This window comes from Danio rerio, chromosome 15 (genome assembly GCF_049306965.1).
Source record: "Danio rerio strain Tuebingen ecotype United States chromosome 15, GRCz12tu, whole genome shotgun sequence".
Taxonomy (NCBI): Eukaryota; Metazoa; Chordata; class Actinopteri; order Cypriniformes; family Danionidae; genus Danio; species Danio rerio.
In genome coordinates, this window is record NC_133190.1 from 46,920,692 (window position 1) to 46,933,898 (window position 13,207).

At 40.2% G+C, this 13,207-nt stretch overlaps 3 protein-coding genes across 3 annotated transcripts in view; 2 read left to right on the plus strand and 1 right to left on the minus strand.

Moving 5' to 3' along the window:
• nlrc3l (NLR family, CARD domain containing 3-like) overlaps window positions 1-13,207 on the minus strand; it is a 480,833-nt gene that overhangs the window by 213,041 nt on the left and 254,585 nt on the right. The gene's annotated exons all lie outside the window — the stretch shown is intronic.
• Window positions 3,491-8,062, plus strand: zgc:165514. The gene is given in 4 exon segments (NM_001099235.1): window positions 3,491-3,583; window positions 3,715-3,819; window positions 6,827-7,406; window positions 7,409-8,062. Coding segments are annotated over 3 exon segments (897 nt in total). The 5' UTR covers window positions 3,491-3,583; window positions 3,715-3,764; the 3' UTR covers window positions 7,671-8,062.
• LOC797855 (gastrula zinc finger protein XlCGF7.1) lies at window positions 11,092-12,603 on the plus strand. Its single transcript, NM_001386251.1, is given in 2 exon segments — window positions 11,092-11,373; window positions 11,506-12,603. Coding segments are annotated over 2 exon segments (852 nt in total). The 5' UTR covers window positions 11,092-11,279; the 3' UTR covers window positions 12,264-12,603.

A 13,207-nucleotide genomic window follows, 5' to 3' on the forward strand; every position in this document is an offset into this window, starting at 1 on the left:
ATTCTAGAACTAATTTTTGAATGGACTATAACAGCATCTTTTCACCTGTCAAAATACTATCTAAAATGCAACCTAAGTATTTCACTACCTGTTTTGGAGTAATAATTTGATCCCCTACTTTTATCTTTGCCCCGACACATTTTCTTATTTTCGCAGCTGAACCAAATAAAAAAATTAAGTTTTACCCAAATGTAAGGACAATTTATTAAGACAAAAACCATTCAGAGACTTCCTCAATTTGTTTACTTATTTCGTTTTCAATGAATTCACTCCTCTCATGAGACACAATTATAGCTGCATCATCCGCATATAACAAAAGCTTATTTGAATAAACCATTTTCAAATCATTAAAATATATTTAATAAAGCAACAAACCTAAAACACTGCCTTGTGGAACCCCATAAGTGAAGGATGAATAATCTAATAATACTCCATTTAAATCTACTATTTCACTTCTATTTTCAAGGTAAGATTTTATCCATTTACACCCCTGCTGAAAAATCCAGCTTAAACCAGCCTAGGCTGGTTGGCTGGTTTTAGCTGGTCGACCAGGCTGGTTTTAGAGGGGTTTTGGCCATTTCCAGGCTGGTTTCCAGCCATTTCCAGCCTGGTCTTAGCTGGTCAGGCTGGGAGATGACTAGCTAAAACCAGCTTGACCAGCCTAGCCAAGCTGGGAGTCCAGCCAAAACCAGCTATATCCAGTTTAAACCAGGCTGGTCAAGCTGGTTTTAGCTGGATTTGGCTGGTCATTTTCCAGCCTGACCAACTAAGTCCAGACTGGAAATTACTGGAAACCAGCCTGGAAATGGCCAAAACCCCTCTAAAACCAGGCTGGTCAACCAGCTAAAACCAGCCGACCAGCCAAGGTTGGTTTAAGCTGGATTTTTCAGCAGGGAGGCCAAGTTTCCAAAACCCATTGCTTTTACTTTTAAAAGCAATATGCTGTGGTCAACTGTATCGGTCCTTTGCTGACAGCCGTGTGTGAATCTTGTCACAAAATGCTGCGAAAATTCATATGACGGCAATAGTTAGACTTTGTCTTAATAACGCCACTAATATCTGCAGACTCCACATGTCTTAATTCCATTTCTGTTTAGATCAGTTATGACTTTAGTCGGATTAAGGTCATCAAAAATGGCTGTTTACTCTAATCATAGCATAATCGTATTAAAATTGTATTAAAGTAATGTTGCCCATGTAAACATACTCAATGTTCGACTCAACCAGACCGTCAGGGCTTTGCGATCTTGGCTTTGCAAAGCAGCATTTTCTGTTTGTATGTATATCATAATCATGCTATGGCTCATGCTAATCGAGGGTGGAAGATGATTTACGGTTAGACGTGATAGAAATCCAACCACAGATTAGCATGTTGTCCTCACAGAAACAGGCTCAGCCATCACACTGAATCAGGTAAGGTATTTATGTTTCAATGTAGTTAATGCAACGCACTTTAAACGCAGCAAGTAATATCCCTGCTGAAAAATCCAGCTTCAACCAGCCTAGGCTGGTTGGCTGGTTTTAGCAGGTTGACCAGGCTGGTTTTAGAGGGGTCTTGGCCACTTCCAGGCTGGTTTCCAGCCATTTCCTGCCTGGTCTTAGCTGGTCAGGCTAGGAGATGACCAGCTAAAACCAGCTTGACCAGCCTAGCCATGCTGGGAGTCCAGCCAAAACCAGCTATATCCAGCTTAAACCAGGCTGGTCAAGCTGGTTTTAGCTGGATTTGACTGGTCATTTTCCAGCCTGACCAGCTAAGACCAGGCTGGAAATGGCTGGAAACCAGCCTGGAAATGGCCAAAACCCCTCTAAAACCAGGCTGGTCAACCAGCTAAAACCAGCCAACCAGCCTAGGCTGGTTTAAGCTGGATTTTTCAGCAGGGATGTGAATGATGTTTGCACTTGCATTATAATTTTGTCTCAAGGGAGGGGTGCCTGGGGGGGCACCCAATTGGTTTTTATTTAACAAAATAATTTTGTCCTTAAAATGGTGTTTAAAAAATTAAAAACTGCTTTTATTCTAGCCAAAATAAAACAAATAAGACTTTCTCCAGAAGAAAAAATATTATCAGACATACTGTGAAAATTTCTTTCCTCTGTTAAACATCATTTAGGAAATATTTAAAAACCAAGAAAAAAAAATCAAAGGGGGCCTAATAATTCTGACTTCAACTGTATATATAGACAGATAGACAATGTTACATTACAGTCTCTATAATATATGGCCATTGTAAGAGCCAGTTATGCATGATTCGTTTATGACGATAATTTAGTTAAAAAGGTTAAAACATGGTGAAAACTGATATTGAATTTTAATAAGAATTCATAGTTATTGTATTATCTAAAATGCATAATTTAATAATTAATATAATTTAAAAACTTTTACTTTAGTATTTTCGGCTTCCGACTGTAATACGTCATGAGGCCATTAGTTTGTACGTTTAGGTCAGATTACAGTTATTGATGTTGGAAGCAACAGTTTTTTGAATGAGCTATATCGAGTGACTTTCACTCATTCATTTTCCTTCAGCTTAGTCATTTTATTAATCTGGGTTGCCACTACAGAATGAACCGCCAACTTATCCAGCACATGTTTTATGCAGCGGATGCCTTTCCAGCTGCAACCCATCACTGGGAAACACCCACACTCTCATTCACCCACATACACTATACGGATGTAGTTTTGCACTACTTTTTGTTTTGCATATCTTCAGTAAACCTTTTTTAAAAGAAGATTCGGTCCTAATCACATTTTTTCGAATACTGTAAAAATACATTTGAAAATTCATGGATAACAACAATAGTCAAAACAGTATTCAAATCAATTCATTATTATGACCCACTTTTTTGAATACTGGTAGTTGGACTAGCTGCAAAATGTGGTACATAAGCATGTGCACGAAAGGTGTGCCACTACATTATATGCTGAAAGTATATGTGAACAGTATTGTGTACTACTACAGATAAACAATTTTGGGTAAAATGTTGTTTAGATCATAAAAGGTGCAGCAAATACAGGTTAACTTTATAAACATTGAGAAGAGGAATGCTGGGAAAGTAGACAGTCACAACTGAATAGGCGTTAAAATGTGGTAAAACTCATGTACATCAAATATTAGAATTATTTTAACTACTCAGTGTACTATCGAAGTATTTAAAATAATTAGGTTGTTTAGATATATACTTCACTTTTCTTCTTGTGCAAGTTAAGGTATGACATTACCTCGTGTACTACAGTACGTTATTGTGCTAGGTTTAAGTTTGTAATAGTTCTGTAAACAAATTTGTGAGCTGGATTACAAAGATTTGGATAGTTTAATGAAATTAAATGGATTATTTTACTGCTTTCATTTGAATTTGACTTTAATTAGTGTGTGTAAATATCCAGTAGATGGCACTATTTGGCGCTTAGCAAGCAAATAATGGAAGAAACAGCGCATGCGCAGAGGAGGAGGAGCAGGGCTAAATGAGCTGAAAGTTTGTTTGACTTTTCACATCGGGTCGTGTTTATAATTATTCGACGAACCTGTGAAGAGTTTCGTTGGATGTCAACTCGTTTTTGACAAGAACCTTCTTTGTAAACGAGGTATATTATGGTTGATAAAAAATGTATGTTCCTAGATATGTTCATATGAGTCACTGACAGCAGTTCACACCTTCAGTGACTGACAATGAATACAAACAATCAATACTATCAATATTGATATCAATCTCCAGGTAAAACTGATGACTACAGAAGACAACATTTTAAAGAGGAAAAGGACAGCATGAGCGATCCAGAAACACCCAGAATGAATCATGAATATGCCGAGGAGCACACAGGTTTGTGTCCATCTGTAAAAAGATCATTTTTTAGATTTAGCCCGCTCCACAAATAAATAAAACAGTGTTAAAGCTATGACTGGTGGAAAAACATTCTGTAATTAATGACAACAGAACATGAGTTTCTCTACAAATAAATGTTTTATTATCCAAAAATAAAAACGAAAAAAGCACACTTACTAAAAAATACATGCGTGTTTTAGATTTAGCCTGCTCCACAATTCACATATTATTGTCTGGCTAGTTTCTGTCTTCTTCTTATGCTAAAAAGGCAGTGATGGTCCAACATTACAGATCATTATCACCAATAAAGCCCAGAGAAACAGGCCATCAACTGATAGGTTTAAATATTCCTTTTCAGTTATCAAAGAAATACTTCTGTGGCTTCATTATAGTTTTGTAACTATTAAACTGTTTTAAATACAAAATTAAACTAAAAACAGCAGTGTAAACCTTATAAATGGAGGAAAAACATATTCTGTGATTGTGTACCTGGCTCACTTCTGCCATGGTGGCCTCTTTTGGCTTATTAAACTGATCCTTCAGGTGTTTCCAAACCTTTTAACAAAAACTTTCTCCTTTCCCACAGCTGTTGCAATTTATAGGCAAGAATGATTGATTATCTGGTTATCTTTCTAATTACGGGTCATAAGTTGTACTGTTTCAGACAAAATCTCTTCAAAGTGTTTAACATTCAACTCGAATCCGTTGCGGCGCCACGCGCACTGTTCGCTCGAGTCTCAAAAAGTGTTTTACCCTTATTTCTACATATATTACACAAGATCCCTCCTGGTTTAACCCTTGACCCCAAATTCCACCTCTGTCATCTGTTTTTCCCTTACTTTAATTGTTTTAATGGTATGCAAGTCTACAAGCAGATTATACACACACAATTTGAATATATTAGGGTTGGGCATCTAAGCTATAATGCCGATCCGATACGCATCTCGATACAAAGAATACGATCCTATATATTAGCGATACATTTGTGACATATTGCGATGCAACACGATACGATTCACACCCATATCACGATACGATGCGATATTTCAGCACTAACTAATTAGATCAAGTTTATGAGATGATGTGAAAGAGGATGCTGTGCCATTGAATGAGTTTGATTATTTATTAACCAAGCAAAACCAAGACTTTTTTTTACAAACTGGCTCTTCTCTAAGAGCCAGAGTGTCAGTTTACAGTAGAGGGCCATTTTAGAACATATACTGTAGCACATATTATTTAAGTATTTTCAAGATAAACAGAATGTATAAGTGCAATATATATTAAAAAAATATATATATTTGCACTCTTTCAACATAAAGGTTTACCATTGCACAACAAGAATTGTGATTTAACTTTTCTACTATGAAAACAAGTTTTACAAAGATATTTTGCCACTGATTATTCAAAACTTAAGGTTGTGAACTAGCAGTGTTATGCTGCTTTGAAACATCACTGTCACTGTAAACAACAGGCTAATAAAAATATAACAAACCAGCAATCTTCTTGCTGTGAGGTGGTCAAACTACCCACTGTGCCACCCATTATTTTTATCATTATTATTATTAATATTATTATTATTATAATTAGATAAAAAATTAACAGGAGGAGGTGTTTAAAACCTTCGTTCTCCGTGACACTAGGCTTAATATCTTTGCAGATGAACAATGCAATAGCATTCGTTATTGGTGTACAGCGCACAAAACTGTTGCGCACGGATAAAAAACTTGCAATGCTTTTCTCACCGCTTTTGGAGCTGGTAGCTACAGTTGAAGCAGTGCGAAAGCTGGGGATGCAGGAACACTGGAAGATGCTTTCACAACAACACCGTGGCGCCGCTTCAAGTGAGATTTCAGATTAGTCGTACTGCCCGCGTATTTTACAGATGCGCGGCACATTTTGCAAATTGCATCTGTCCTGTCATGTCGTCCGTCCTTAAATCCATAATGTTGCCATACTTTAGATTTAAAACTCAGTGAGGAATAAAATGTTTGTTTTGCTTCTCGCGCTTTCTGAGGGCGCACCACTAGCTTCATCCGCACACCTGATACACTAAGTTGTAGTGTGAGTGTACACATCCGCAAATCCGTTGCTAAGGCTTACTTTATGTAGGTCCATTAAATTATGCGCCAAAAACAGGTTGACAACACTTGTTAATAAATAAAAAATACATTCTATATTAAAAATATAAGCTGTATCTCGGAAAAATCGATGCATCTCGCAAAAACCGATGCATCTCAATTTGCTTCCAAAATTTCATTCATCCTCTGCTGCTCAACCGATGCACTCGCATCGTGCACGCGCATGACCGCGTATCGATACATATCGATTAATCTTCCCATCCCTAGAATATATACATTAACTTCACACTTTAAAGAGTATAAAATCCACTTCACCACGTGCACTGTTCGCTCGAGTCTCAAAAAGTGCCCTGTGCACCGTCAGCCGAAATCATGCCGCGCACCCAAAGCGAACCTCCGCCAACTCCGCGATGACATTCGCAGCACACTCAAGCGAACAAGTGGAAGCGTCGAGTATAAACCAGGGTTAAGGGTCTGTATGTGTTCATATGTGTTGCATTTATTTATTTATTTTATATAATTGCAGACGTTACAGTAGGCTATTTCACACTGTCATTGATCTGCAGTTATAATCAAATCCTGTTCATAGAAAAGTTCGTCATGAACGTATTTATGTGTGTAAAGCGTCTGATTTGTGAGAAGTGCTTCTTGTATGATATGTGAATGACCTGTACAGCTTTACTTCCTCGAGTGAGAATGACGTCGACCCAAACTTTCTGTTGTACACCACGCCCATCAAAAGGGTACCCTTTATGCAGTGGAAACACAAGCCTGATAAAGGTGACCTGCACTGACCCGTACTGTACCAGTCAGTGGAAATGGCTATAAGATACTGTCAGATACTAAGACAGACTTGGGATCTCTTTAGTTGTTACTTAAGATGTTAAATCAGAGTTTATCTGAACTGACTCTAATTTTTTTTTCAGACCAGATGGAGGTGAATGAGCAAAGAGAAGACCTGAATGAAGAGAAAGACAAACAAAGAACCAAAACAACACATCTGCACAGCTGCCCTCAGTGTGGAAAGAGTTTCAGAAGAAAAGCCAACCTGAACATGCACAGAAAGACTCACGCTGGAGAGAAACCGTACACCTGTACTGAATGTGGAAAGAGTTTCTCACAGCTGAACAATTATAAACAGCACCAGAAAACACATGAAGACAAGAGAGATCATGATTGTTTGCAGTGTGGGAAGAGCTTTACTAGAGCTGGAGGTCTGAAACGGCATCAAATGATTCACACTGGAGAAAAACCTCACAAGTGCTCATATTGTGAGAAGAGTTTCAGTCGTTCGGGACACTTGAGAGTACATGAGCGAATTCACACTGGAGAGAAGCCGTTTACCTGCACTCAGTGTGGTCATGATTTTAGATTATCATCAGATTTGAAACAACACATGAGAATTCACACAAATGAGAAGCCTTATGCATGTCTGTTCTGTGAAAAGAGATTTTCACGTCTGGGTCATTGTAAACAGCACCAGAAAACACACACTGACGAGAGAGAGATCATGTGTGTTCGGAGTGTGGGAAGAGCTTTATAAGAGTCGACCATCTGAAAATTCACCAGAGGATTCACACTGGAGAAAAACCTCACAAGTGCTCATATTGTGAGAAGAGTTTCTGTCGGTCTTCACATCTAAAAAGACACGAAGGAATTCACACTGGAGAGCAGCGGTATTGCTGTCCTCCATGTCAGAAGAGTTTCAGAAGGTTAGAAAATCTTCTCAATCATATGAAGAAATGTAAGTCGTCTCGTCACATAAACTAGTTTTCGTGTCAAATTCATTCAACAACGTTGACTGAGATGAGGAAAAGGTTGAAACAATCTGAGAACTGCAGTGAAAACTTTGCGTTGGTGTTGTTGTCTGATTAACAACCATTTTTGTCATTTATTTACTTATTTTTATTTTATTGTGTTCTGATTTTTCATGCCTTGCCTTGATAGCATGCTTATGGATTAATACAATTTTATATTAAAGCTTCACATTATGGTTCTCTTTTGATTTAGATTTTTTTTTTTGCATTTGATTTTGGATTATTACATTTTATATTAAAGTTTTTTTATATTTGCATATTTTTCGAACTTCTGAATTGAATGTAATTATGCATCAAAATGTAATGACTAATGGCTGTTTATTAAAATATTTAGTGATGTTGATTGAGTTCCTTTAAGATGTTTCTGATGTTTATTACCCAAGTATGTGGCGATTACATTGTCTCCGTGGGGTCTTTAAATGTCTTAAATTTTCCTTCAGCTTAAGCCTGGTTTATACTTCTGCGTCAAGTGATCGGAGTGACCCACGGCGCATGCAACGTGCGTAGCTGTGCATTCAAGGCTGATTTATACTTCTGTGTCAAGCGCACGCTTATGCTACGGCGCAGCCTACGTGTTAACACATAGCCCTACATCGTGGCCGTCGGCGTCGCTGACGCACACCTCTTAAAAAATGTAGCACAAGCTCTGTGATTGGTCGGCTTGGTAGCGATGATGAGTCTGGGCGGGACCGAGAGCCGTCCGAGCCCGCTGGAGCGATTGTTTATGTAACGGAGGTCAGCTAGTGTGTGCTGTGCAGGTAAACTCACTCCTCTGACCTCTAAACGTGCTCTAGTGACAGATGCTAGAGGCCATGGTCTTTAGACTCCTTGTTCGAGCAACTGATTGCCTTGCGGAAGGTTGCCGGTTCGATACCAGCTTGCAGCGGGTTGGGTGGTGTAGAACTTGTGGGGTAACATTTAAAAGTGTAGAGTCCCGTGAAGGAGCTCCGGATGGAAAGTTAAATGTTTACCTCATGGTTAAAGTTGCTGCACGTCTGCCAGTTCCTGCCTTAAAATGAGCGAGTTTGAGCCACTTGTACATCCAGGAAGTGTTCAGGAAAAACAAAACACCAGTAAAGAAACTCGACACAGAGAACCACAAACACCTCACTGCCAACTAGCGTTTCAGAATTGTAATTGCAGAACAACAGAAACAGCGCGCAGAAGTATAAATGCACAGCTACGCGCGCTGCATGCACCGTGGGTCACGCCGGTCACTTGAAGTATAAATCAGCCATCATACTTGATACCAAACAGATTCTGGACATGTGATTTGAAGAGGAGCTAAAGTCTGGGTTTTGGGTGCGTGTTTAAACAGACATAATATACATTATTATTTTAATAATAATATCTAAAGATGTCGATCTTGGTGTTTTTTGTTTTTCAAACACAACTAATTTCGTCTTAATTAAGCATAAACAATTAGGAAAGCAGTCAAATGCCTTCATTATAATGTTAGATGTGTGCATTTATAAAGTGACACCTGTTATTTAATGTAATCAAACAAAAAACATCTAAAATAAATAAAAGATTCAGTCGCTGCTCTTTAATCAGAATGTGTGAGTTATACAGTGAATAAAAGGTTATTGAGATTTGATAGCTTGATTCTTTTTCATTATAATAGCTATTTATTTTAATAAACTGAACTGTTTGCTAATGTATTTGCAGCTAATGTGTATATTTATTTTATTTTTTCTTTTGTAAATAATAATAATAAATCATATTACTGACAATTTAACTGTTTATTTACAATGAAACCGCTCCAAATGAACATATTTAGTAATTTGGGGATTTTTTAAAGGGGGGTGGGGACATGTATTATGGATCCCTTATTATGGCTGGCATATCCCTTACTTTTACATCCCAATGTTAAAAGGTATACAAATGGGAAGTACAGAAAGTAGTAAGTACAGAAGCAGAAGCAGTAACGCCCCATTCACACGGGGCTTCAGCGCCAACGCTTGACTGAAGGCGTGTGTGAAGTTGGGGCTAAAGCGATCGTCATAGAGGCGTCAGCCAATGAAATTCAGTCAGGAATAGGCCACAGGCTGCGTCCAAAACCGCCTACTACTCAGTAGGTACTTACTGGAATTAACACTTCCGAAACGCTAGTGGGCAGTGAGGTCTTAATGTGTCTCTGTCAAGTTTCTTCTCTGCTGTTTTGCTTTTCCTGAACACTTCCGGGATGTACAAGTGGCTCAAACTCGCTCATTTTGAGGCAGGAACCGGCGGACGTGCAACAACTTTAACTATGAGGTAAACACAAAACAAAACTTTCCATCCGGAGCTCCTTCACGGGAATCCACACTTGTAAACAATCGCTCCATTGGGCTCGCGTCCAGCTCGCGCCATTCGCGCGGCTCTCGGTCCCGCCCAGACTCGTCAGCACTACCAAGCCGACCAATCACAGAGCTTGCGCTACGCGTCGTTACGACGTGTAGTTACAATTTTTGAGAGGTGCACGTCAGCGACGCCGACGGCCACGGCGAAGGGCTATGCGTCGTAGCATACGCCGGCGTTTGACGCAGAAGTATAAATCAGCCTTAAGTCATCCAGGTACTTCTCGCATACAGATTTTCGAATTCTATGAATTCGGACATACTACTCGGCTCGCATACTGATTTGAGCATACTATATAGTATAGAAGTATGCGGTTTCGGACGCAGCCATGGTCTAGCTGGTGTATTTTCATACAGCGATCTGATTGGCTGACGCTTCCGTCGGCAGTTGAAAAGTTGAGCTAGTCCCAACTTCTGCAGCGAGTAAAGGCTGATTTATACTTCTGCGTCAAACACCGGCGTATGCTACGGCGCTGACGCATAGCCCTTCGCCGTGGCCATCGCCGTCACTGACGTGCACCTCTCAAAAAATTTAACTACACGTCGCAACGACGCGAAGCGTAAGCTCTGTGATTGGTCGGCTTGGTAGCGCTGACGAGTCTGGGCGGGACCGAGAGCTGTGCGAATGGCGCGACGCAGCGCGAGCGATTGTTTACAAGTGTGGAGTCCCGTGAAGGAGCTCCGGATGGAAAGTTTTGTTTTGTGTTTACCTCATAGTTAAAGTTGTTGCACGTCCGCCGGTTCCTGCCTCAAAATGAGCGAGTTTGAGCCACTTGTACATCCCGGAAGTGTTCAGGAAAAGCAAAAAAGTAGCGAAGAAACTCGACACAGAGGAACATTTACACCTCACTGCCAACTAGCGTTTTGGAAGTGTTAATGCCTGCGCCGTGGGTTACGCCGGTCACCTGACGCAGAAGTATAAATCAGGCTTAACGCCTCTGAAGCGGCGCCGACGGATCCACAATGCAGTTCGGCAACGCCTGACGTCACCCATTCAAAGTGAATGGGAAGCATTGGGAATGGGGCGTTAGCAGGCAAGGAAATTTTGGCACAAATGGAACCCCATATTCCAGTGTGCGGGTCTGCAGGTGGATACTGAGGGAGGGATTAACAACCAAACGTTACAGGTGAAACGGATGACGTTAGTTCGGCGAATGATCTGGGATCAGCCTCGTTCACTTAGGAGAAACTTCAGGTGTAGCAGCTCAAATCTGCGATGAACTATGATAAAGATGGAGTTTATTAAAGAGGAAAACGAATATCTGCGAGATCCAGAGCCATCCAGAAATAATAATGGAGAAACTGACGAACAAACAGGTTGGTGTCTACTATTAAATCTTCGTTATTGGCTGTTGAGGTTACAATATTTCTGATCGGCAGATTCGCTGATTGTTAATGCGCGCTTTAATTATGATTCATGATATTTACTGACTGATCATGTTTATTTAGACCAGAATGAATATGGAGTGGAGAGACAAGAGCCGAATGAACAGGAGGAGAAACACTGCGACTTTAAAACGAAGAGAAGAAACGCCAGAAAGCTGCAGACTCCTCAACGATGTGGGACGTTGATCGACGATTGTGAACAGCACCACCAGGAAACCCTCACGGAAACGGGACATCATGTGTGTTTGGAGTGTGGGAAGAGCTTTTCTAGAGCTTATAGTCTAAAACTGCACCAAAGAGGTCACACTGAAAAACCGTACAAGTGCTCATACTGTGAGAAGAGCTTCAGTCTGTCCGCGACCATGAGAAAACACGAGCGAGTTCACACTGGAGAGTTCATCTGTGCTGAGTGCGGTCATGACTTTAGCTCATCGCCAAGCCTAAAAAGACACATGATAATGCACACAAATGAGAGGCCTTATGCATGTCTGTTATGCGAGAAGAGATTTACACGTTTGGATCAATTTAAACAGCACCAGAAGACACACGCTGACGAGAGAGATCATGTGTGTTTGGAGTGTGGGAAGAGCTTTAATAGATCTGACCATCTGAAGAGCCACCAAATTACCCACACTGGGGTAAAACCTCACAAGTGCTCATATTGTGGGAAGACTTTCACTCAGGCTTCAAGCATGAAGAAACACCAGAGTATTCACACTGGAGAGAGGCCGTACTGCTGCCCTGCATGTCAGAAGAGTTTTAGGAGGTCAGATAGTCTACTCAAACACATGAAGATATGCAAGGCGTCACAGTCAACTTAATTTTGTTTTCATGTCAATTTCATATGAGCTGACCGTACATTAGCTTGAGATTTGAAAATAAAACGCAAACAATCTGGAATACTGTGGTTGATTTCTTTTTACGTCTTGTTATAAAGCTGAAAGTGGATGCTCATGCTCAGTTAGATGACTTATTTTGTTGGTTTCTGTTATTAAATGTGTTCACTTTAACATGTTTGATTGTTGTGTTACTCAATCTTGGGCAAATATACATCAATATGTGAATATTAATTTCTTGTTTTTGTTTAGAGTAAAAATTCAATGATTATCTTGTCTGTAAGCTGTTAACAACAATAAAATGGGCTTAATGTGTCTATTTACAGAAGATTTTATATACTTTATTACAGGGGTTTTCAAAGTGTGAGGCGCGCCTCCCCTGGGGGGCGCCAGAGCATGTCAGGGGGGGCGCGGGAAAAAATATAATAAAAATATAATTATTAAGTTTAATTATTGTATGTATTTTTTATTATATTTAAACGTTTATTATATGCCTGCTAATACAATGGGTCGGTTTCTGAGACCCACCCCGATTCAAAGCTGTAATGAAGTTCACGGCCCTTTGGCCGCCGGGAAGGAGGCGGAGAACCGAAGCAGTTTTAAAGTGGTTTATTAATGACAGTGACGGCAGCTCCGTCTAAACCAAAACAAACGGACGGCAGATCCTCACGGAGACTGCCGTCAAACTGAAAGCAAAAGTAAAATATGTCCGGGTCCGGTCCTCTCTCGGCTTCCTCTGCCCTTGTTCCTCCTTTTATGATCCAGAGCTCCTTCCGTGGGATCTGAGGCAGGTGCTTACGCGTTGGCCTCACTCCGTTCCCACGGCGCTCGGCCACGCCCCCTCGCCACAAAAGCCTTCAAGTTCAGGGCTTAAACCCAAAAGACAACGATATGATGATCAGTATTTGAGTTTATGATTTACGTGGACA